This window comes from Amborella trichopoda, chromosome 8, assembly GCF_054954075.1.
Source record: "Amborella trichopoda isolate Santa Cruz 75 chromosome 8, AtrichopodaSantaCruz75HAP2 v2.0, whole genome shotgun sequence".
Classification (NCBI taxonomy): Eukaryota; Viridiplantae; Streptophyta; class Magnoliopsida; order Amborellales; family Amborellaceae; genus Amborella; species Amborella trichopoda.
The window spans coordinates 32,249,494-32,275,500 of record NC_142343.1 but is presented as its reverse complement, the minus strand read 5'-3'; the positions used below and the strand labels follow the sequence as shown (position 1 = coordinate 32,275,500).

Sequence of the window (26,007 nt, the reverse complement as noted above, 5' to 3'; positions counted from 1 at the left end):
ACCAATCTAACCATCAGTCGCTGCCTCAAATTCATTAACACCATATGCAGAAAAGTACCAATGGAGGTTGAAATCCAACATGATTTGTTTTTCTTGTCATTTTCAACCGTGAAAAAGAATGAACACGAGTCATGAACACACGAACTGTGGGTGGTTCATGTTTTTGTACTCCTCATACCCTTAATAATACAGTTTAACATTTTTTTAAAAAAAAAAGAATGAACACAAACAATGAAGCAAAACAAAATACTAGCTCAAATAGCAACAAGGTAATAGTGTCACATTTGAAAACAGTAAATAAAGGAAGTCACAATAAGTCAAATCAACATATGTTTTCTCGAGAAGCAGCTTACTGTTTTTTAAGCACAGTGCATAAACAAATGTTTCTCCTTGACAAGCAATGACACTCGAGCATTTCAGACTAATGTCATTTGGAAGTACACATGGAATCACATCAAATAAACAATGTACAGATTATCCAAGTTATGCACATTGCACTCGACCGTTCCTATCTATGGCTGAGCTAATAATACAAATTGAGTGTCGGAGTGAAGAGGTAACCTTACGTACAGTGACAAGAAATTGGCCCCTTCAATGCAAAATAAACCTCAATGGAATGTGTGTGTGAGAGAGAGAAAGAGAGAGAGAGAGAGTGGAATGTGTGTGTGAGAGAGAGAGAAAGAGAGAGAGAGAGAGAGAGAGAGACTCTAGCATATTCCAAGTCTAAATGGCCTACTAAAATTACTGGCCAGTTCCATCCGAGAGAGAGAGAGAGAGACTCTAGCATATTCCAAGTCTAAATGGCCAACTAAAATTACTGGCCAGTTCCATCCAAAACAAGCATCTCTGCTCATTCCCCACTGCTCTTACTAACATTCACTTGTTTACTGATTCAAATAGAGGACAAAAAACGGTTAAGTGCATGATATTCCATCTTATGGCATTACTCCATCTTCCTCACTGTTATCCATGATGTTCATCTCAACACTAGAGACCTTAACACCTCAAGCACTGACCTTGCCATCTGATTGGGAAGTTTGTGAAAACCTGAAGAACAAGGGTTCATGTCAACCTTTGAAAGTAATATATGTGCCACTGTAGTACCTAAAGTCAAATTCTGCACTAAAATATCAGGGAAAAATAACGGAGTATAGGATCACAGGGACTTGAAAGAACCTGATTGCCCTAGCCTTTCTCTTATCTTCTTCTGAAGGATCAGTCTTGGCTCCGGTACCAAACCTATCCAACCGTGCTTTCTTCCTTGCTTCATCATCAGTCGTATCTTCTTCTGAAGGATCAGTCTTGGCTCCAGTACCAAACCTATCCAACCGTGCTTTCTTCCTTGCTTCATCATCAGTCGTGGTGATTGCAGGAGTTCCAAATCTGAAGAACATAAAATTATGCCTCAAAAACTGCCTAGTGGCCCATCAATTAGCCAACAATATATATATATATATATATATATATACATATATATATATATATATATATATACATATATATATATATATATATATATATATTTTTTTTTATAATTATTTTTTTATTATTATTTTTTTTATTATTATTATTTTTTTTAATCAAGGAATTCCTTTCTTTGAACTAGAGCAGAAATGTTGAAAGCAAATAGAAACCTCTCAGCCCTGGCCTTCCTTTTCTCCTCTTCTGATTTTCCCACTGCATCCGGACCCTGTGTGGCTGACTGACTGCCAAACCTGCCAAAGGAGCCAAGACAATTAAAAAAACATTGCCTAAATGGACAGCAATATACAACAGAATAGCATCCCTTGCCATGAGAGAAAGAGAGGGAGGGAGGGAGGCTGCACCAGTTATGGTTTCAAGTTCAAATAAAACAGAAATGAACAGAAAAGGCAAATGCAATTTACTAATGAGTGACAACACATATGCCACTCAAAGCATCCAAATTGATACAGGGCATAGCTAAAAAATAAACTGAATGTACGTCTTTTTACTCAAATTATCCGTTAGATATTATATTGCAAAGCAATCATCAATTAAATAACCCTTATACCCTTAAATGTTTCAACAGTATTTCCTGAATGATAAAGTCAATCACAGAATCTGTTGGGTAATCAATGATATTTCCTACTCTAACCATCAAGGTGCACAACACCCATAAGTGTATCCTGACAATGGTGACTGATAGTAGTCCTGAAAGCCCTCGACTACTGGATTACAACTGCATAAATAATCAACATGATAACCTGCACTAATGTTCATGAGGTAAAAGACACCTAGAAGTAGGAAATCACAAATAGCAACACTAAGCTCAGTCTGTTTGTGAAACAAGCGGTCCATGAAATTGGTAGAAATCGTAGAACTTAAGCTTACATTGCCATGTACTTCCTAGTCGGAAATGGAGAAGCAAACATAGCTGGCCATCAGCAAGAAATACAACTTCAGTAGATGGTTTAAACAACATTTTAAGTAGAGGAGATAAAGGATACTTCACAACCTTATACATTATTTCTCTTGCTACAACTATGTCTACTTATTAAAGCATAATAATGAAGCTTTGGAAAGATTTAAGGCTTATAAAGCTGAAGTCGAAATCATAGGATAATCAATATTTTAAGAATAGAGGGACGGAGATTATTCATCACATGAGTTTTCTGGTTTCTATGAAAAATCATTGATTATAAATCAAACTACCACCCCTTGTACCCCACAGTAAGAGATAGAACTTTAGTAGAGAAGGTGGATACCAACATCATTTGATTGACCTTTATCTCTAAGTTGAAGCTTTACTTTATACATGTCTTATTGTTAATAGATCTCTTATAAAAAAGCAGACAACTCCATATAAACTTTGGCTTGGTAGAAAAACTAAGGATTTCTCAAAGAATGGGGTTGTTCAGCATGTATTAAGATTCCAAACATTAGAAAAACTAAACTAGGACCTCAAAGTTCTAAATATATGCTCATAGGGATATGCACAAAATGAAAAAGAATTAGTTCTAATGCCAGTATAGAATCTAGATGATCCCATAAATGAAAACAAGACTTCAACAAATCATATGAACCACAAAACATAACCAACCTACCTATGAATGACAATGATGTTGCTTATGATGAACCCATAAATGAAGATGACATGGATGCAGAACTGAGCAAAAGCATGCCAAAATATATTGGGAGGATCTTCATGATTCTTATTATGGAGGGTGACCCTACCACATTACGTGAAACATTAGCAGCACATGACCTTGTATAATTGGAGAGAGGCCATAAATAAAGAAATGGATTCTGTTTTTCCTAATAAGATTTGGAAATTTAGTTGAGTTATCCCCAAGTTCTAAACCAATTGGATATAAGTGGAGTTTATGAGAAAACTAAATGCCAATGGGTCCATGAATAGGTATAAGCCTATAAACCATGCTTCAAAATAGCACCAAAGTACCACCAGCTAATGATTGTCAGCTAAGTGGACAATAATCACCCCATTTCATTTGATAGGACACCTTCCCCTTTTCCTGGACCAAAGTTACCCTGCAGTCAAGAACAAGAGAGTGACCTACAAACTCGCATGTGCCACATGTTTGGCCTGAAGGTGCCTCTGTGCCGATGAAAGTAGGTAATAGTTTTTGAAAATGTATACAATGAGACAATTTACTTCTGATATAAGCTCACAATCATCATCAACCGTTAGATTTTAAATCTGGTGGTTGATTACATGCCATTGTTTGGGCACAAAGTCCAAAATAAAATTTGTTAAATATTGTGACACACTTTCATCTATTGAATTTCACATCCAATGGCCAAAAGTGATTGTGACCTCCTTGTACTAAAAATAAATGGTCTCATAGTATATAATCCCATAGTTTCTTAATTAGATGGTAAAAATTAGCCAGCAGTCGCCCATTTCCATTCAACTGGATGTTTTTCTCTTTTGCTAGGCAAAGATAAAGAGAGCAAGAACCCAAACTAGTACATGCTAAGGCTCCTTGAGCTAATATGAATGTGCAAAGTGCATCTCAGGCACCTTTGCTTGCTCGCACTCATACATGTGTGTGTGCACATGGGTCACCTGCTTTCCAGGCATCTAGGAGAACATTCTCTATCTTCTATTCGAAAACAAAAGAAAAATATGGCATTGTATCCTCTGACCAGTCGAGGGTCCTCTTTCTTGCTAACAGATGGGGCTGCTCTGTCGAGCAACTGCATCCGCTTACCTCGGGCTTCCACTCTGACTCGGCATGCCTCATCTATCCCAAAGGAGCCATATTCTAGATAAGTTTGATAGGAGGTTCGCAAGATGGAAAGGCAGATTTTTATCAAAGACAGGGAGACTTACCATGATTAAAGCTACTCTGGCTATTACCCCAATGTTTCAGATGTCTCGTTTTCTCATCCCAGCCTTGGTGGCTAATAGGTTGGAGCGCACTCTCAGGAACATTTTCTGGGCCGGGGAGCATGGTCATAAGTTTCATCTTATCTTGTGGGACATATTGTGCCCGCCAAAATCCCAAGGGGGTTTGGGAATCAGAGGCCTCAGAAATCACAATAAGGTCCTCTTGGGCAAATGGTGGTGGATCATGACCCAGCCGGGCCAGCTCTGAGCGGAGGTAATAAGATACAAATATTGCTTAGGGAGCAGCCATTAAATCTCAGAGAGCAAAACCAGATCTCTGGTTTCTTGAGTTTCGTCCTTTGCACCCACGAAATGTTTCTAAGCCGCATTGGATTTCACCCTAGAGAGGGGTAAAGGGTCAAATTACACCTGGATAGGTCATTCCCCCCTCAAAGATCAGTTTCCCAATCTTTATCTTCTAGCCCAGGATGGCCAGCCCTCAGTGGGCGACAACTTGTGCCCTCAGAACTTGGAAGCCTCAGTTTAGGAGATCTATCTTTGACCACGGGCCTGGAAACCTTACTTCTTTGGCAGAATGCCTACATTCCGTCTTCTTACCTTCCTCTAGGGAGGATAGAATTATTTGGACCCCCACAGCCTCGGGTTTATTCTCGGTGGCTTCCCTCTTCAGCACCATCACTGCCCTCTCCACCCCCCTGGGCCCACTTCTTGTCATTGCTTCCAAGGCCTGAAATATTTTTATTCCACCAAGAGAGTACAGGTTCTGCTGGATCACGTTGCACGAGATATTATTGACCGTGGATCAACTTCAAAGAAGAGATGTGCAACTCCGAAACAGATGTAACCTCTGCTTGATGGAAGAGGAGTCCAATTCTCACCTTTTACTCCACTGCGCCTTCTCTAGAGCAGTTTGGAGGTCCACCTAGTGCTTGTTCAACTGAGTTTGGGTAACGCCTTCCAGCATTCCTCATTTGTTTCAAGTCTTTCTCTCTACCCCTTGGCCTAAGGCAGGAAGGCTGCTTTGGAAAGATGCGCTCTCAGCCACCATTTGGGTGTTGTGAATTGAAAGAAATCATAGAATCTTTCGGGGGGGCGAAGTCCACGGTCAAACAGCTGGCAGAGAAAATCAGGAACCTAGTGGCTTTCTGGGCATCCAATCATGCTCTATTCAAGTTTTCTCCCTCCAGGACTTCCTTAGCAATTGGTCCAACTTACTAATTCGAGCAAACCATAGAATCTCGAGGGCCTCGTGGTGGAGACCACCCGAAGAGGGGTCTCCCTCAGGTATTGGGGGATTGTTTTGCTCTAGTGATGGTAGTACCTTGCTGACATTTTCGCGACCTACCAGTATTGAGGACTCCACTATTGCTGAGGCTCTAGCCCTTTTGGAGGGCCTTCACAAGTTAGACCACACCTGGAGTCACGACATCATGGTGGAAGATAATGCCAAGAACATTATCTGTTGGGCATCCACCCACTTGTCATGGCCTTGGCGTCTCGACAACATATTTGATGAGATTATTCATTTAACAAGCAACCACATGATCTCCTGGCGTCATGCCTTCAGAGAAGTAACTTCTGATGCTGATAGATTGGCAAAAGAAGGAGCCTCACTAAATTCTTGCTCTTAGGCTTCAGAGCCGTTGTGCTGCCTTCTATTCCCATTCTAGCAGCAGGTTGTCTTTTTTGGACTCTCTTGGGCTCGTATTGTGTGACCATTTCGGTCACCACCTTTTGTAAACTCTACTATTATATAATGCAATTATAGTGAAAAGAAACGCAAGAAAAGGGAAAAGAGGTCATATATACTCACATCTCTTCTAAAACACCAATGTGGGACTCGGTGCACAAGTAGGAAAGAAATGATGGCACATCATCACTGCTTAAAGGCACATTTTCAATATAGTATCTGCCCCCACAACAAAGATTAAACTCTAAGTACATAATGGTTATCAGCAAATTCACTCGTTCTTCGTACAAGAATGGCAAAACACATCGAGATCACCGACTTAACTTACTCAAGTTCAAGAGAGAACAAAATTAATATAGAACAAGACAGTAAAAATGGGTATCTGAATGAGAGTTTACTTGTGCCTTATACAGACTTCTAATGAGTTCACCCAACTGAGTGACTATTGAGTATTAATTGATGGTTGTATAGTGCAATTAGATGGAAGTTGCCGAGATTATTATTATGAACTGAATTCTAAACTCTATGCAATCAAACTTTTTGAAAATGTTAACTAAACTCTATGCAACCAAATTTAAGCCCCACATGTTTCAATTGTAACTACTTTAAAGAGTTATAGGATGCAGTGGCTGAAGTTTATTCACAAAAAAAGAATATAACAAAAATCTATGAGTTTGGCAACTGTTATGTTATTTTACAGGGTTTTCGGGATGAGCTGAATCACTACCAACCCAAAAACTGCTCCCATTGTGCAAAAGAACATGGAGAAAGGCTGGAACAAAAGATATTAGATGTTTTAGGGGTCCTTAATCCCGACTATGAAAATATCAGATCCAATATTTTGGGCGACGAAACTTTACCATCACTTGGGATGGGTTTTCCCTTCTTCAATGTTAAGAAAATCGCCCAAAAATTATGGCTGTATCCATTGGTGAACTTGAAAGATCAGCTCTAAGTTCCAACTTTTTTGATAATCGTGGTGGCAACCATAGTGGTGATCGAAGTGGCGGCCGTAGTGGTAGCTGTAGGGGCTTCCAAACTGATGAAAAAGATATGTTAAAATGTACTCAATGTGGGAAATCTCGGCACACCAAAGAAACATGTTGAGATCTCATTGGACGCCCTAAACGAAATATATCTAGGGCTTATGCCGATATGACTAATGAGGAGACTGTCATGCCGCAACAACAAGATGTTTCCGGTTATCCACTTCACGAGTACATTCCTTCTTTACCTGAAGATGATTTCGTGATGATTTCCAAACAAGAGTTTCTTGAACTTAAGCAGGGTACCTCCTCCCATCTTGCCCAATCAGGTACCTTTGCATCAGCACAACCACCTTTTCATAAATCCTTAGACTCCTTAGATTATTGATTCAGGAGCCACTGAATATATGACCGGTATGTCCAATCTCTCTTCTACTTATGCTACATGTTATCGTGACTCTGTAAAGATTGCTCATGGATCTCTTGTACCCATTAATGGGAAAGGAACTATTCCCATAACATCCTCCATAAATATGCTGTCCCCTTTGTGTGTTCCCAAGATATCTCATAATCTCCTATTAGTTGGTTCAAAGATAATGAATTTGTGTTCTTGTTCTGCCAAAAAGGGATGAGTTGCAGATTCCTAACTTTCTCTTCCAACTTAATCAAAGAAAGCCCTAAGGTATGCATCAGTGGAATTGGAATGATGAGCAATTGGAGTAGATTGAGATAGAACAGCCTATTTCTTTTTTATTTCTTTTTATTGTATGTATATTGTAATTCTACAAAAACAGAAAGACTACTTGCCTTACTATGCTGGTTATACTAAGAAAACTCCCCATACTAACATTGAAACTCTTTCGTAAGTTTCATTTTTGAAACACCACCTATTCCACTGGCACAAGAATGTATCCTAGGTACAGGCAACTATTTCAGTCGATTTTTTTATTGATTTATTGCTTATTGATTTTTATTTAACTTCATATATTTATCTACTTAATATAAATATCATAGTTCTATTGATTTTCAATTTTATTTTCAATCATTATTCATTATTCGTTATTCAATTTCCATATGAAATATTAGATCTACGATTCTACTTAATATAAATATCATAGTTTTCTTGATTTTCGATTTTATTTTCAATCCTTTATTCATTATTCGTTACTCAATTTCTATATGAAATATTAGATCTCTAATTTAATTGAATAGTTAATAGAAATTGAGAAATTAGTAATCTTCCAAAATCATCGAACTATTGTGCAACCTTTTTCCTATCTTACTGTGTCTTTCAAGACTTGATGATGGGGAAGATATTTGGGCATGGTCGTGAGGATAGAAGGTCCTATTTCTAGAGACATCCAAACAAGTTCCGCTAGAAACTCGAACCACTGCATTGTCAAGCATTGCTAATAAATAATGGGTGCATTTGTGGCACAACCACGTTGGACATTGGACATGCTTCTCTATCCATCATTTTGCATTCCTTGTTTCCTTTTTCCTTTTTCCTTTATCGAGTCAAGTTCAATTACAATGTGCGGTTTGTCAGTAGTGGAACACAATAGAATGTCCTTTTAATAAAAGGAGTGATTCTCCCTTCTCTGTTAGTGGATGATTGCACCAGGCTAGCTAACTTTATTTAATGAAACATAAGGATGAAGTTGCAGGTCTTTTTAAGTTTATGACAAAATGGCCAGAAAACAATATAATGCAAGTCTTAAAGTTCTCTGTTCTATCTTGGGGGGGGGGCAAAACCTCTAAGGATCTAAGAGTTTACTTGAGGGAATTCTAGATAACATGTCCTTACTCTCAGCAAAATGAAGTTGATGAGAGAAAAATCGACACTTAATGGGAGTCACTCGAGCTCCCTTGTTTGGAATGAATGCCTTAAAAACTCTTTGGTCTAAGATGGTTCTTCATATAGCATTCTTGATAAATCATATGTCATCAAGAGTTCTTCAAGGCAAGTCCCGTATCAAAATACTTCTTCCTGCTACCCCTTTGTTTCTCGTACCTCCAAAGTCCTTGGTAGTGTGTGTTTGTCGATGTTTTTGGTCTTAAAAGAGACAAACTGGACCGGAAAGCCATTAAATGTGTATTCTTAGGGTATCTAGCAAATCAAAGGGTTCAAATGTTATGATCCTGTTAATAAGGTCTATATGTCTCTATGGATGTTACCTTCGTCGAATCTATTCCATACTTCTCTCTTGCTAAACAGCAATGCTCTCTTCAGGGGGAGCACAGTAAACAAAGAGAAAGCAATCCTGCGCCACTACCTTTACCTACTTCAACTCTAATTCCCTTCATTTTTTAAGTTTTTGAGATGTCTCAAAATGAAGATGGTAATAATCCAATTGCAGTCAAGGAGGAGTTGACATTTTTTTTTTCTTTTTTTCTTTTTTGACATGTTAACAATGGGAATGGAGGGTGGGACATTATGTTGAGGCAGCAGTTGGTACAACTAGAAGTCCATAATGATTATAACACAAGTGTCGACCTAGAATCAGGTACTGCCCCTTCTCATCCTACTAGCTTTCGCCTCCCCATTCTCATCCTATTATTTCTTCACCTCCCAATCCAAACACAGTGTCAGATATTGACTTAAAGAATGCATTATGCAATAGTAAGCAGTCATGCACAAAATATCCTATACGCAATGTTCAAGAAGGCGGAGGCGACTGCCTAGGCGATGGGGGTCTGGGCCGCCTACGCCGGCGCCCAGACCCAAAGGCAGCTAATGTTTTTTTCTTTTTTAAGTTGGATCCCCCACACCTTCCCCCATTTATTGTATATAATAATTACGCATTAATACTATTCTTTTTGGTTTACCAATAAATTAATAATTAATATTACATGCAAAAAATATTTTCGTAGTTATTATTTTTGGGTTCCCAATAAATCAATTACTATCACATGCAAAAGTCACTTTCGGATAAATTAGTAATTATGAATTAATACTATTTTTTGGGTTTCCCAATAAATTAATAATTAATGTTACATGCAAAAAAAAATTTCTTAGTTATTATTTTTAGGTTGCCAATAAATTAATTACTATCACATGCAAAAGGCATTTTCGGATAAATAAGTAACTACGAAAAAATAATTTTTATTTCACAATAAATTAATAATTAATGTTACATGCAAAAAGAATTTGCGTAGTTATTATTTTGGTTTTCCAATAAATTAATTACTATTCGATAGAATTTAGGTATGGCACCAATAGGCGATAAAATGGGAGAGGACTTCAGCGGACTGACCATGCGTGGCGCCGACCAAGTACAACACCTGTTACGACGTGCAAATTGGTTCAAGTGAAAGGACTGAAAAGGGCAAAGGGTAGGCCCAAAAAGACGTGGTTGGAAGTAGTCCGAAAGGATAGAATTTATGGCTTCTCTAAGGATATGGCCTTTAATAGAGCAGAATGAAGAACCAGGATTCATGTAGCTGACCCCAATTAATTGGGGAAAGGCTAAAATGATGATGATGAATAAATTAATTACTATCACATGCAAAAGGCATTTTCGATAAATTGGTAATTACAAATTAATACTATTTTTTTGGTTTCCTAATAAATTAATGATTAATGTTACATGCAAAAAGCATTTGCATAATTATTATTTTTAGGCTCCCAATAAATTAATTACTATCACATGCAAAAGGAATTTTCAATAAATTAGTAATTACAAATTAAAATTATTTTTTTTACTTCCCAATAAGTTAATAATTAATGTTATATGCAAAAATTATATTCAATAAATTAATAATTATGAATTAATAATATTTTTTGGTATATCAATAAATTAATAATTATGAATTAATTATATTTTTTGGTATATCAATAAATTAATAATTAATGTTACATGCAAAAAGAATTTTCGATAAATTGATAATAAAGAAATATTATCTTTTGATTTACCAATAAATTAATAATTATTGTTACAAGAAAATTACAAATTAATAATTATGAATTAATTACGATATTTTCAAGGCGACGCCTTGGGTACCTAGCTTTTTCCGCCTCTCCACCTTGACCACGCCTAGGCGTTTTTTGAAAAAGTCCACCTAGGCGGCTGACTTTTTGTTCATTGCCTATACTCAACTTTGTTTATTATAATGTCATGTCACCTTCCTATTGTGCTTTCCTATCATATGTGTCTATTGTTAGCATTCCATCCTATGTAACACAAGCTCTATCACAATCTAAGTGGAAGGTTGCAATGTGGGAGGAAATGCAAGCTCTTGAAAGGAATAACACTTGAGAGCTCACTAAACTTCCTAAAGAAAGAGGGTGGTAGGATGCAAGTGGGTGTTGATAGTGAAATGAAAGGCAAATGATTGAAAGAGACAAGGCAAGTTTGTTTGCACAAGGTTTTATTTCAGACTCAAGGTATAGATTACAAATAGACTTTTGCCCATGTAGCAAAGTTGAATACTATTAGAATCATTCTCTCTTTGGACGCAAATAAATATTGGTCCTCGCATCAGTTGGACATGAAAAATGCTTTTTTGCATGGAAATCTTCATGAGGGAGTGTATATAGCCATGGCCCCAAGTGTATATGGACTTAAACAATTGTCAAGACCTTCGTTTGAAAAATTAGGTGAAGCCTTGCTAAGAAGTGGGTTTAAAAGGAGTAAAGCTGATCATACTCTGTTTGTGAGGACAAATGGTATTGGGGCTATAGCCCTCATAGTGTATATCAACGATATTGTAGTAACAAGGGATAGCTTAGCAGACATTGAATATCTTAAATGGTATCTCTGTCAATTGTTTGACATAAAAGATTTAGTTCCGCTAAAATATTTTCTGGGTATTGAAGTGGCAAAGTTAAAGAAGGGAATTGTTATCTCTCAAAAGAAGTATCTGCTGGATTTGTAAAAACAACCTGGAATTGGAATTTTGGGGCCTTGGGTGAATGGATACATGCATAGAAACCAATCATAGACTTCATGATGGGAGAGTTACCAAAGGATACTAGTCAATATCAAAAGTAAGTGGGCAAGCTTATATATCTTACAGTTACACGACCAGATATTTCTTATGTTGTTAGTGTAGTTAGTCAGTTTATGGATGGCCCTCGAAAACCTCATTTAGATGTTGTCGAATGTATCCTAAAGTATCTCAATTCATCTCCTGATAGAGTATTGTTGTTTACTAAACATGGTCATATGGGTGTTGCAATCTGCACTGATGGAGATTGGGCTGGTTCACAAACTGATAAAAATCAACTACAAGTCATTGTACATTTGTTGGTGGTAATCTGATTGTACATTGTTGGTGGGAATCTGGTTTCATGGAAGAGAACAAACCAAAATGTGGTAGCCAGAAGAAGTGCTGAAGCAGAATAGAATGGCACGTGAAGTACCCTATATTTACCCTATATTGTGACAATGAAATAGCCATTCACATTGCTAAGAACCTTATATTTCATGAGAGAATGAAGCATATCAAGATAGACTGCCATTTCATTGGGGAAAGATTGTAGCGAGAATAATTTGTACTCCACATTTGAAATCAGGATCAACTGGTAGATATATTTATTGAAGCAGTTGCCCATGATAGACTGCAAGATATAGTTGTCAAGCTAGGCATGATTGACGCCTATGCTCCAGCTTGAGGGGGAGTTTTGAAAGTACCGCAATAAATTAAGGACATAAATAGAATAATTGAGTCTCTAGGGCTAAATGTGCGTTATAAACTTACACAAGGGCATTTTCTGCAATTCTGCTCATCAGTAATGATATAAAACACATGACTTATCCCAAGAAGGGGATCATCATTTTTCTCTCCCATCTCTCTCTCATGCTCCACCCTTTCTTTCTTTCTTTCTTTCTTTCTTCATTCCCTTCCTCCATCAAATACTTGCTGATTATGGTAAATCTAGATTATAATTTTCAACTAGTACAACTAAGAAGTCCCACTCTTCATCGATGTTCTCGATATCTTGGTTATCTAACCATACATTTCATAACCGAATGGGATCGGACCTACTTCTAACCACCAAGGACAAGGATCTAGTGCCTGATTGCCTGTAAAAGAAATTCACAATGGTAGACCCCAACTTCCAGTCATTCCAAACAAGCAATCTGTGCTTATGAGAAAATTGTACTTATCATTAAACAAGATTAATAATTTCACACAATTCCACGGGTGAATGCACAAGCAAGAGCAATCTAATAAAACCTGAAAGTTGGCACATGCTAGCGATATTTTTTATCAAAACCATCCTTTGGAAAGAGAATTTGATAGCATTAAAATCACTACAATGCACCAAAACTTTGAGAACCCATTTCTGTTTGTAGTCTCTCCCTACTCCCTAGATTGTTCAGTTCATAGACAAACTGCAGTTCACCCTTCGCCACCAACCAACCAATTTAAGCATCCGCCATATCATTTTTCCGATCAACCTAGCCCATTTTTCAATCAACCTACCGTCTACTGAACCTGTGCACTTTGCCTAACTGCCCTAAATATTACCCACCTGTGCTAAATTGATAATGATTACAACTACTCTCAGTAATTCTAGTCCAATGAATTTTGTTACCCATGATATGAGAATTTGATTACACATCTTTTGCTGATTTTTTTTTTTGGTAACTATATTTTGCTGATTTTAAGGTTTGACGTCCAACAACTGAAGTTACCTAGGACTGCCAAACCGTCACCGACAGTTGTTAATTTTAAAGTATGTTCTCCTAAAACTGTCAAAGTACTGTTTGGTTCTTGTTAGAAGACATTCTATTCAAATTATTGTGCTTCTCAGATATTTTTTGAGGGGTGACAGCCAGACTAGTTTTCAAGTTCACAGAAGTTCAGAAATTAGTTGATTTGTCCCATTAAGTCAAATCACATTGTTCTTTGTTAGATCAGAGTTAAAATTGTGTTGATATTAGCCTGGCCATATTAATTTTGGAGAAACCCTCAGTTCAGGGTCAATGATGTAATGATTTTGAGGATACAAAGTCAGTTAACTTAGATTGTAGCACTAGTTGATATCTCTCACTGGATCTCACTCACATGCAGCCTAATAGTGGACGATGCTTGATACAAAATGAACAACTTCCATGTTTAGTATATTCTTTGTTCTGCCGGCCTCACCATATTAATTTTGGAGAAACCCTCAGTTAAGGGTCAACGATGTAATGATTTTGGGGATATAAAGTCAGTTAACTTGGATTGTAGCACTAGTTGATATCTCTTGCTGGATCTCACTCACATGCAGTCTAATAGTGGATGATGCTTAATACAAAATGAACAACTTTCATGTTTGGTATATTCTTTGTTCAGCCTAAGAAACAATATGCTGATTCTAATACTTCTCAGTTCTAACTTCTAAGCACACGATAAGGATCTAAATCTCCTTGTTGCTGTTTATCCTGTTTGCAGTTAATTCTTCATGTACAAGGCAAATAGTCCTCAGATAACAGGTTATGATCTGTTTGTTTCAAACTCTTTGAAACTTTTTAACATCTATTGTGTTGCTTATTTGATTCTAATCTCATTTCAGTTGAAAACTACTGGATCAAAACTAACATGTTTTATTCTTATTTAATTTTTGTTACAATGTTTTCTAGATCAAAACTATTGTTATCTCCAAATGAGAAAGCTGATCAGGAAGTGCCACAGAGTTGGAAAGTTTGTTTACACTGACTATTGATTAAAAACAGCTGATGTGTCAAGTGTTGCTTCTTCCACATCTTCTAGAGCATTTGAAAACTGGCATGTTTGGCTCCTGAGAATCGAGTACCCAGATACAGATAGACTATGTCATGTGCTTTCTCTTGACCCTCCTCATTCACATTCTGTTAGGTCACATTTGACAATTTAAACATGGCGTTTCTCTAGGAATTTGTGGGAACTTGGGAGCCCTGGAAAATGGCTGAAAAGAAAAACTGGTGGGTGGAAGCTGTTAATCCTTGTTTGGTAACCTTTCTAGGAAAATTGGTGAGGGCAGTTTACCCTGTTTGCAAACCTGGAAAGCTGGAAAAGCTGTCTTAAACCATTCATTATTTGACAAACTGAGATAAGTAGGCTTCAAGGGAGAGAGAGAAAAGTATGCTCTAATGGGGGGAGAGAGGGGGAGAGAGAGAAAGAGAGGGATATATTTTAGAGAAAGAGAGAGGCTCTAGGTTAGAGGCCAAGGGTAGAGAGAGAGAGAGAGAGAGAGAGAGAGAGAAAGGAACAGGCCCTTGGGAAGACAAAGAGGTAGAGAGAGAGAGAGAGAGGCTTTTGGGGTGGGGGGAGAGCGAGAGAGAAAGGTCCAAGGAAGAGAAGGGTTGCTCCTACAGAGAGAGAAAAAAAGAGTAGGTGCCTAGGGGGGAGAGAGTAGGCTCTTTGATGCAGGAGAATAGAGAAAATAGACAAACATTGCAATAAACCATCAAAACAAACCAGATTTGAGTGGATCTGGTCTTTCTGGCACAAAAAAGTGACCCCAAAACACTAGATAGGGCTTGCTATTACTATTCACAGCCTGATTTTACTGTTCACGCCCCAAAAAGTGTGAGAAACCCTAACAGCCCAAGACTTTATAATAAAAAAGACCAAAACTACCCCCACTTAAGATAAAACATTATAAACATCCCCCATAAGACCATTTAATAAAAACATAAAAGATCCCTAAACTACCCACAACTTTAAGAAAAACACTAGAAATCACTAAGAGACTGTAAACATAGCAACAAACTAAAAATGAACTCCTTCAAAAAGTCGGGCTTCCCCTCCTATATCTCCTTACGATCTTAGGCTGTGGATCATCATAAGGGGGTCATAAAAGGACAGATTGATTGGGTCAAAAGGACCATGAAAACTGTCTTGAATAGTTGAAAGACAATTTGGTGCATCCTTCTCACCGGATTGGAAAGAACTTGACCTCAAGTTCAGTTCTTCTTCTATTGCTTCTTTGGGTCCATGGTACTCAAAAAGATCAGCAACATTGAACACATTCGAAGTCTCAATCTCAACAGCAAGGTCGATCTTATAAGCATTACTCCCCATCTTCTTTAGCACTCGAAACACTTTGATCTTCATGTCGTTCAGCTTGTTTTATTTACCCACAAGATGCCTATCATTGTGTAGATTAACCACCAAATTGCCAACCTGAAACTCTTTGAATCGTCTATGTTTCAGCTTCCTTGTACTTGGTAGTGGCAATCTCCAAATTCGCTCGAAAATGGTTATTAACATCCTTCATGTGCGCAATCATACTATCTGTATCAAAGTGTCAGTCCCCATAGCTAGTCAGAGGGCTCAAATACAGCATATGGATAGGATTCCACTCATACACGACCTCAAATGGGCGCTTACAGGTAAATCTACTACAAGAATTGTTGTAAGCAAACTTGGCTTTTGGCAAAGCCAAATCCAATAGTCTCTTCTTGTCACCCACTATGCTCCAAAGTAGGTTACCAAGGGTTCGACTAACCACCTAAGTTTCATCATCAGTCGGTGGATGATAAGCACCGCTAAATTGTAGCTTGATACCCATCTTGCGCCATATAGTTCCCCAAAAGTGGCTAGGAAGTTTGGTATCGCTATCCGATGTACTCGTTTTTGGAATCCCATAAAGTCTCACCAACTCACAAAAATATAAGTTGCCCACATGAGTTGCATTTGGAGTCTTCTTGCAAGCAATGAAATGCACCATCTTTGAAAACTTGTCAACCACAACAAATATAGAGTTTCATTCCTCATTGAGTCCGCAGAAGACCCAACACGAAGTCCATGCTAACATCTTCCCATGGTGCACTAGGAATGGGAAGTGTCGCCTAGTGTGTCCTTGGGAATGGAAAGTGTCCCCATGATGCACTGAGAATACGGTTTTCTCTTGCCCAAAGTGTCCCCTACTGTGCCCACCATGTAGCTATAAAATAAGGGCCTCTCTAAGAGAACTAGAAGGAATGCATAATTGATTCCCTTGGCGGAGAAACCCCTCCTCCTGTACCACATAGTCTCCTCCAACTCCACCCTGGCATTGTGCCCAAATCTCTCCAAAATCGGCATCATCAGCATACAAGTCACACAGACACACAAACGCTATCACCATAGCTGCTGTCAAGACCCTTGCTGGCTGCGTGCGTATTGGTCAAGGACAAGGCTCACGGACATCCCTTGATGCACCGCCCAATCAATCTGAGGCCGCACTTGACCCTCCTGCTAGCCTTAAGCATCGCTCAGCAAGCCTCATGAACCAGCCTGGTGCACAGGCAAGCCCCATGCGTGCAGTTATGCCATCTGGATGCCAGGACCGTGCACTCTTGGATTCAAAGTTCTTTAGGCATCCACCTCTTATTAAGGGGATGATGTAAGCCTTGGGTCAATTGGCGAATAACGGTGGACAAGGCCTGTGCGCAGGTGCACGAACCTGTGCACCACAGCTTTGCACAAATAAATTGTGGGCTGACTGTGGGTTTAAGGCACCTAGGCTGAGCGAGCACCATGTTTAAAATTCAAACGAGCCAAGAGGTGGGTGACGTGGGTGTAACGGCCAAGACGTGGGTCACAAAAATGAAGGCGACAGTTATGGTGCAAGGGCATGCTGGCCCATTAAGAGGACTTCAACTCTGACATTCAATCCCTACCTCTATGGATTCTCAAGAATTAACAAGGATTGACAGAGGAGAACCAACCATGGGTGACATGATCCAAACGATGGGCCCTGTGTATGACGAAAATATCTCCGACCTCACAAATGCGCTTAGAACAGAGGCAGGAGCACCTCAGGTTAGTCCCTCTCCTAAACATCCTAAAGGCTTGATACAACTTGCTAATCTTCACTCTGACATAAACTATGATACCCATTTCCCCATACCTCAATATGTTCCTCTTTGAGCCTCCTCTCAAAGTCCTAAGAAGAGGAGGTTTAGAAGGAGAACCTCTCAACCCCCCAACTCTTCCAAATGAAGATCCTCTGTAGAAATATTAGGGGCCTCGGAAACCATGCCAAGGACAGTGTCTTCAGATCCCTTGTGATGAGTCATAACCTAAAGCTTTTACCTTCTTTGAAACAAAGTTCCCTGCTCCTCAGCTTCCCTTGATTAAGGAAATTTGGGGTAGGAAGCCTTGTTCCTGGACTGCAAAGGACTCTCTAGAGCCTCTGGAGGCAATTGGGTCCTGTGGAAATCCAACCCTTTTTGAAGCTCTCTCCTTATCCATTAAAGATTTCTCAATCAACATTCTTTTTCGCAAGTTCTCTGATACTGCCTTGCTTAAAACCTCCTTCATCTATGGGCCTAATTGTCCCACAAGACATCTTGAGCATTGGCCTGAACTGCATTCTGAGGCTCCGACTCCTACAGTTCCCTAGGTTTTAGGTGCGGATTTTGATGTGGTTAGGTGGACTCATGAGAAAAGCTCCGGAGGACACATAACTGCGTCCTGAGAGCCTGCTCAGATTTTATTGATAGTATCCCTCTCCTAGGCATTCCTCTATCAGGAACTTCCTTCACTTGGTCCAACCATGCCACCACACTTGTAATAACTGAAATTGACAGGTTCTTAGTTTCCAATGATCGATAAGCCTCTTTTCCTAGTACCCACTCTTCTGCCCTTCCCAAAATTACCTCTAACCATAAACCTATTCTTTTAGATACTAACCCCATTTAGAGGGTCCATAAGCCTTTTAGGTTCGAACGTTTCTAGTTGGAGCCTTCCTTCCTACAACTTGTTAGGAACTAGTCGTCCTCCTTTTTGGCTAGGTTTCTGACTCCAAAAAACTTCAGCTTCCGAAAGCCGCTATTAAACAATGGAGCCGCAACGTTCCAGGTAACTTTAAGCAACAGATTCAGGCCTATTCAACCCAAATCCAATCCTTGGACTCCTTGAAGAATTCAAAGCTCTTTCTCCCCAAGAATCCTTAGACAGGACCTCGACCAAATAAACCTCTTTCATCTCCTCAAACAAGAGGAAATTTTCTAATACCAAAGATCCACGATCGAGTGGCTTAAAGTTGGGAATAGGAACACAGTCTTCTTCCACAAAAGCACTAGCTCCAGGAAAAGAGGCAACGCTATTACTTTAACCAACTTGACCATATTAACAGAATTTCCATTAGATATTTGAGGAATCTTTTCTCCGTTACCCTTAAACCTAAACCCTCCTTAGGTAATCGCTCCTTTCTTACCCTTTACCAGAAAGATGCATTGTCGCTGGAAAGACCATTCACAGAAGATGAAATACATGATACGAGCTTCCATCTTGCTAGGGATAAAACCCCTGGCCCCGATGGTTTCCCAATTGTTGTTTTCCAAGACTTCTGGGAACTATGGCCCTAGATCTTTTCGCTTTCTTCAACAAATTCTACCATAAAGGTCACATCAATGCAGCTTTAAATTGTACTTCCATTTCCCTCATTCTTAAGTTTGAGGGGGCCGAAAAAGTGAGAGGCTTTTGTTCTATAAGTCTTCTTAACTCCTCCTTCAAGATTCTCTCTGAGGCCCTCGCCATAGACTCCAAAAAGTGTTGCACTCTGTGATATCCCCGGAGTAATCGGCCTTCGTTGCCAACAATCAGATTCTTAATCGTGCCTTTAGTGGCACACAAAGCCATTCATTCCAGACATACTTCTGGGAGTCCAAGATTAGTCATCAAATTAGACTGGGAGAAAGCCTATGATCGGGTAGATTAGGATATCCTTGATGAAATTCAGGCCCCATGGGGTTTAGTCTCAAATGGAGATCATGGATAAAGGTCTGCAGCTCCAACCCCTCCGCCATTATTAATGGATCCCCTATAGGTTTCCTTCAATCATTTAGGGGACTCCACCAAGGAGACCCAAGTTCCCCCTTTCTCTTCACTTTCATAAAGAGCTTTTTTCAATATCTATTAGTACGTTGTATCAACTTGGAATCCTCACTGGATTCCATATTTCTTCGAAAGGCCATGTAATCTCCCACCTCCTTTATGCTAATGACCCCCTTATATTTTGTGGGGTCGATCCCATCCAACTGTATAAGCTATGGCTCTTCATTAGATACTTCGAGATCTCCACTGTGATGAAAGTCAATATGTCCAAAACAAAGATGCTGGGAGTGAGGGTGCAAGGCCAAGATCTTGCGTCGCTGGTTGTGCATCTAGGGGGTCTTATAAATCATTTTCCCTCCTTTTACTTGGGCCCTCCTCTGTGCTTAAGTAAACCTAGGAAAAGTCTTTAGGACAAAATCATCGAGAAATTCTTGTGGAAGCTAGCCAATTGGAAGGGTAGATTCATGTCCCTTGGCAATAGGATTACCCTTATTAAAGCAACCTTAGCTAACATCCCTATTTTCCAAATGTCTCACTTTTGGATCCAGTGTCTATTGCTAATCGCCTCGAAAAATTTATGAGGGGTTTCTAGTGGAATGGGGATTCTAAGGGCCATAAATTCTACTTGGTTGCTTGGAAACGGATTTGTATCTCCAAAAAGAAAGGGGGCCTTGGCATCAAGAAATTGATCCTAATGAACACTGCCCACCTTGGCAAATGGTGGTGGAGGTTTAGTTTCCCCCATCCTTTGCTTTGGAAAGAAGTAATTTCGGCTAAATATGGTCTTAGGGCTAATGGTTGGCCCCCATCTTTTCCTATGCGTCGCGCCTTCGGTGCTTGGAAGTCCATCTCCTCTATCAAATCTGCTTATAGCAGTTTCATTAGATTTAGGGTAGGAAACAAGCACAGAGTCAGATTTTGGAAAGACCTTTGGCTAGGAGATTATGCACTTGGACAGATTTTCCCTTCTCTTTTTCTCTTAGCTGCGAACCAAGATGCCACGGTACCTACGTGGAATGAAGGGGATCATCTTTTGTGTGGACCCCAATCTTTAGGCGAATCCTTCAAAAGTCTGAAATTAATGACTTCAATTCCCTCCTCTTGCTAACTCCTTTCTTCTCTCCCCTCTCAGGAGAAGACTCCATCATCTGGGCCCCCATGATCGGCTTTGTGTCGGTTTTGCCTTTGCTTCTGCTGCCTCTGTGTTTTCTCCAAAGTATCAGCAACCAACCAGCCAATGGTGTCATCCGGGACCTTCATGGTCTCCTCCTTCTACTCCATGTTGTTCCCCTTTTCGGATCCATCCCCCATCCTTAACAAAATTTGGCATATTCCCACACCCCTCAAAGTCCAAGCTTTCACTTGGATCTTCACTCAAGGCTAGATTTTAACTCTTGATCAGCTTCAGAGGCATGGCCCTTCTTTTCCAAATCATTGTATCCTCTGCCTCCAAAAAGAGGAAACAATCCCCCACCTTTTCCTCCACTGCGAGATTTCTTCTTCCTTGTGACCTTCCTCCTCAGACTCTTTGGTCTCCAATGGGTCACCCTACCTCGCTTCCACAACTTTTCTCTTTTCTTTTCTCCCCTCCTTTTCCAAAAAACGGTCGCAAACTATGGGGCATATTCAATTCTAGCCCTCTTGTGGTTTATATGGCTAGAAAGGAACGCGAGAACATTCTGCAATATAGCCAGACACCTGCCTTCTTCGTTTGACTCTATCTTGGCATTGGTCTCCATTTGGGCTACAAATATCCCACCTTATTCCTTCCCTTAACTCATTACCGAGCCAACTGAGACTCTCTTCTCTCCCTCATTGTCCCTCCCTTACCTCATCTTAGAGCAGTGTGAGACCTGCCCCCACCAAGCATCCTCAAAATCAACTTTGATGGTTCCTCTCTAGGGAACCCCGGCCCCCCTAGATTTGGCAACACTTTAGCTAATTCAAACAAGGTTTTCATCTCTTTCTTGAGGCCGTTGGGTATTCTTGACTCAACCACAACTGAAGCAGTATTTTTACTTGAAGGGCTCAAGAGAGCCACACAAGTTGCAGCGCAATTCACAAACGTGCAAGTTGAGGCAACTCGAACAATGTCATCCTTTGGGCCTCTAGCCTCAAACAACCTCCTTGACGCCTCTCATCTATTTTTGAACAGATACCCTTTTTGTGCAGATTGCTACCACCTATCTCTTTCAAGCATATTCACAAGGAAGCTAACTCAATTGTTGCCCAGGAAGGTGTTCACAGTGCCCGTAATTGGATAACTCTTGATGCATGTCCCCAACCCTTTGCCTCTTCTCTCTTATCTACTTCCGGAAAAAAAAAAAAAAAAAAAATGGGGGGAAAAAAAAAAGGGAAAAAAAAGAAATAAAAATTGAGGGAAAAAAAAAAGAGAAGAAAAAGAAAAAAAATAGTATTCTGAATATTCAATATCATGATCAGCCTTTAGTAAGCACGTTCTCCCCTATCTCGAAAGTATACCTTCCTTTTTATCTCTTTCTTTCCTCTCCTTTTAATCTCGCTCTTCCTCTAATTCTCTCTTCTTTCTCTTTCCCTATCTCTTTCCTCGCTCCTTAGTCTCAGAACTGAACATCCTCTTTTAGTCTTCCTCTCTCCCTCTTTTCTCTCTTCTAAGACTAAGCATATCTCCTCTTTAGAATCTTTTCTCCTCTCCTAGATCTTTTATTCTAGCCCTCTTTTGCATTCTCTGCACTTCATCGCTTTTTTTTAACAAGAGTACTTACTCTTCATTAATTAAAATGGAGTTACTTTGCTCTCTCCCTTCCCTCACAAATACTTTGGGCATTTACAGCTCGGGTAACAACTAGCCAGAAGTCTCTCCACCTCCTAATCTTTATATTTTAGCCTCTCTCTAGACTTCTCTGCTTTCTTTCTATATCTCTTCCTTCACAGGTACAATTGGCGACAACTGGTATTGATACTACCAGCTAGAGTGATGCAAAGAGATTTATCAAAATTTTAGTTTTATTTTTTTTGTTTATTTTTCTTAGGAATAGGAATTGCGTTGGGATAAGTTAGGTGGGAAGATTTTTGTGCTTCAGTTTCCGTGGGGGCTTCAGTTATCACCCAGGAATGCCTATCTTTTGGTTTTAGAAATAGATTATCTTTTAAGATAAGTTGGAATTATCTACTATTATCTTTTAGAAAGAGAAGATAACATGAGATGTAGAGAGATAGATAGAGATAGAGACTTATGTGGGAGTTAGAGAGAAGAAGATGAGAAAGAGTTTATTTTTTATTTTTTTTCTTCTAAGTGTATTTAAAGGGAAGTAGTCCCTAATTGTAAGTAGAAGAGATTGGAATTGAGTAACGTTGATATTGTGAAAAGAACTTTTTCGGGTGGACTCCCTTGCAAACCTTGAGAGATGGTATATTCTCTCAAATTGTTATTTTATTTTTATTTTTTGGTTTGTTATTATTTATCCCTGCATCAATCGGTATCAAAACTCAGGGATCCATAAGATGGAGCCTCTATATCAAAGATTTGAGAGACTCAACGAAGATCTGGAAGAGCGTATTACCAAATTTATAGCACAAAGTCTACTATATCTATTTCATAGCTGGCAATCTGTGGAACAAGAATATAAAGAGGTAGATCTCCATACAAAAGGCGACACTAATAACCTAAAAGAGGTAGATCTCAATACAAAAGACGACACCAATAACTCAAATGTGCAAGAAATTTAGAAAATCAATTATGAAGAAGAAGATATGCGTGATGAAGTATTCGAAATCCAACCCTATGAGTCTGAAGGAGAAATCAAGATTAAGCCCAAGATCCTAGTGTTTTACTTCGAGATAAGCATGAAGCATTTGATGAATCAGTTTATTGAAGAAATTGAAGAAAAAGTACCGAGGCACATGGTGAGACTTCATCACCAACTTTTGAGAAGGCCTCTAAAATATTTGAGCTCCATAAGCTCGAGGTTGAGTTTCTCCCAATCTGGGGAGACTGATGCATAAACAATTGTCAAAAAATTTAGTGTCATACGTATTTTTGTTTATTTTTCTTAGGAATATGAATTGCGCTGAGATAAGTTAGGTGGGAGGATTTTGTGCGTGAGTTTTAATAGGGGCCTAAGTTGTCACTAAGGAATCCCCATCTTTTGGCTTAGGAAATAACTTATCTTTCAAGAAATTAGAAATTAGCAATTATTATCTTTTAGAAAGAGAAGATAACATGAAATGTAAAGAGATAGATGAAGATAGAGACGTGGGAGCTAGAGAGAAAGAGATAAGAAAGAATTTATTTTTTGTGGGTTGTTTTATTTATTTATTTATTTTCTTCTAAGATATTTAAAGGGAATCTACCCTTGTATGATTCCTATTGAATCATATACTCGGGTGTAGGTGCAAAACGGACCACTCCTCCAGTGATTAGATAAAAAAGTCACCAAGATTTCGTGATCTACTGCCCAACCTATTCCAATTCCAACAGCTTGGACTCGGATCGTTGGGATCGTCGAAATACTTCGTATGAAACCTACTTCCCTCATAGAAGATATTGGAATTGAGTAAAGTTGATCTTGTGAAAAGTTTGTTTTGGAGTGGATTCCCTTGCAAACCAATGGTATATTCTCTCAAACTTTTATTTTATTTATATTTTTTGTTTTGTCCTTGAGAGAGGTATATTCTCTCAAACTTTTATTTTATTTTTATTTTTTGGTTTGTTATTATTTCTCCCTGCATCACAGAGGAAGGGTTCATAAGAGAAATTTAGGTTGGTGGCATGAGTCTCATGGTACTTGGAAGATGCAAACAGAGGATGGGTTCATAAGAGAAATTTAGGTTGGTGGCACGAGTCTCATGGTACTTGGAAGATGCAAACCTAGGTAGCCAGATTTACATCCTTTCTCTCTTCTCCTCTCCTCTATTTCCTCTCCATCCTCTCTCCTCTTCCCTTTCCTCTTCTCACGGGCTTCTCTTTAATGGCTTCTTCCCCTTTTTTGTATTTCACCACTTTTAGAGTTTCTGTTTGGCTTGTTTTCCTCTTATTTCTAGTTCTTCTCTTATAATCCGAGCACCAAGCTTGTGGGATACCTTTTACCACACCATGTGGTTTTCGTATACTATTACAATTTATTAATTAAAATAAGTTAACTTTTCTCAAAAATAGAAAAAAAAAAAAAAGCACAAAGAAAAAAAATCCACAGAAACCATAAACAAAAAGCAAAACAACCATAGCAAAGATAAATGCCAAGCTGAAATACCAACTTAAGAGCAAACCATAAAAATTGAAAAATAATAGCAGAAGGAACACCAGAAAATTAGAAAATGCAGGATATCAAATCAATACTACAGCCAAAACAGAGAAAAATCCCTCAAAATCGAGAGAGAGAGAGAGAGAGAGAGAGACAGGAAACTACCTCTCGGCTCGAGATTTCCTCTTCTCCTGCTCAGAAAGTTGCACAGGCATCCCAAATCTCTCAGCCCTTTTATATTTTTTCTCTATTTCAGAAATGGGGCCAGTGGATACAGAGGGGTTCCCTGCAACAACCAAAGGCTTCGTCTCTCTATCTTCTCCATTCTCTTCACTACCTCCTTCACCTTTAGCCTGAACTTGATTTTGTGGTCGTTCCTGTTGAGCAGTTGATGAGGATTCTTGCTGCGAAGGAGGGGGTGGAGTTGAAGCAGAAGCAGAAGCTAAAGCAGTCGCAGAGGAAGAAGAAGGGGAAACAGAGGATTCAAGGCGCTCTATGAGAATGGCCTTGAGGCCTGCTGTGTCCAAACCCCTCTTTGCTAGCTCTTCTCTGAGGTCCTTCACCTTCATCTTCTGCAAATCCGTGGACATGGTGATCCTTTACCCCTCTCTCGCTCTCGCACTCTCTAAAATGCAAAACCCCTCCTCTTGCTCCCTATTTCTCTCTCTAAAATGCTACCAACAAGCCCTCTCCTGAAAATCCTCTCCTAAAAATGCCTAATTACTCTGTACGCGCTCCTCACAGACAATGCTCTCTCTGTCTATGAACATTTCTTTTCGGGTTGAGAATATTATCCCAAAAAAAATCGAATGTGGAAAGATTGGGTGAATCTCCGCCGTTGATTTGTACCAAATATAATTTCAACTTATGTCCGGGATGAGGTTTGTATCATAGTTAGCAAGTATGGCGACAAATCGGCCGCTTCTAAACAGAACCGGCCAACGGCGGGTTTTAATTGGAACCGGTTGATAAGATCGAAACTGTTTCGATCATAGTTAAGCTTGGTTTAGCAGATCTAGTTGGAGGGTAGATACC

At 39.2% G+C, this 26,007-nt stretch overlaps 1 protein-coding gene across 1 annotated transcript; it reads right to left on the bottom strand.

Moving 5' to 3' along the window:
* Nucleotides 1-315: 315 nt before the first annotated feature.
* Nucleotides 316-25,733, bottom strand: MOS11 (Protein MODIFIER OF SNC1 11). The gene is made up of 4 exons (XM_088873709.1): nt 25,138-25,733; nt 1,635-1,715; nt 1,177-1,383; nt 316-1,047 (listed from the first exon to the last, which is right to left on the bottom strand). Exons 1-4 carry the CDS (start codon nt 25,560-25,562, stop codon nt 1,005-1,007), a joined length of 756 nt encoding a protein of 251 aa, XP_088729835.1. The 5' UTR covers nt 25,563-25,733; the 3' UTR covers nt 316-1,004.
* Nucleotides 25,734-26,007: the final 274 nt, after the last annotated feature.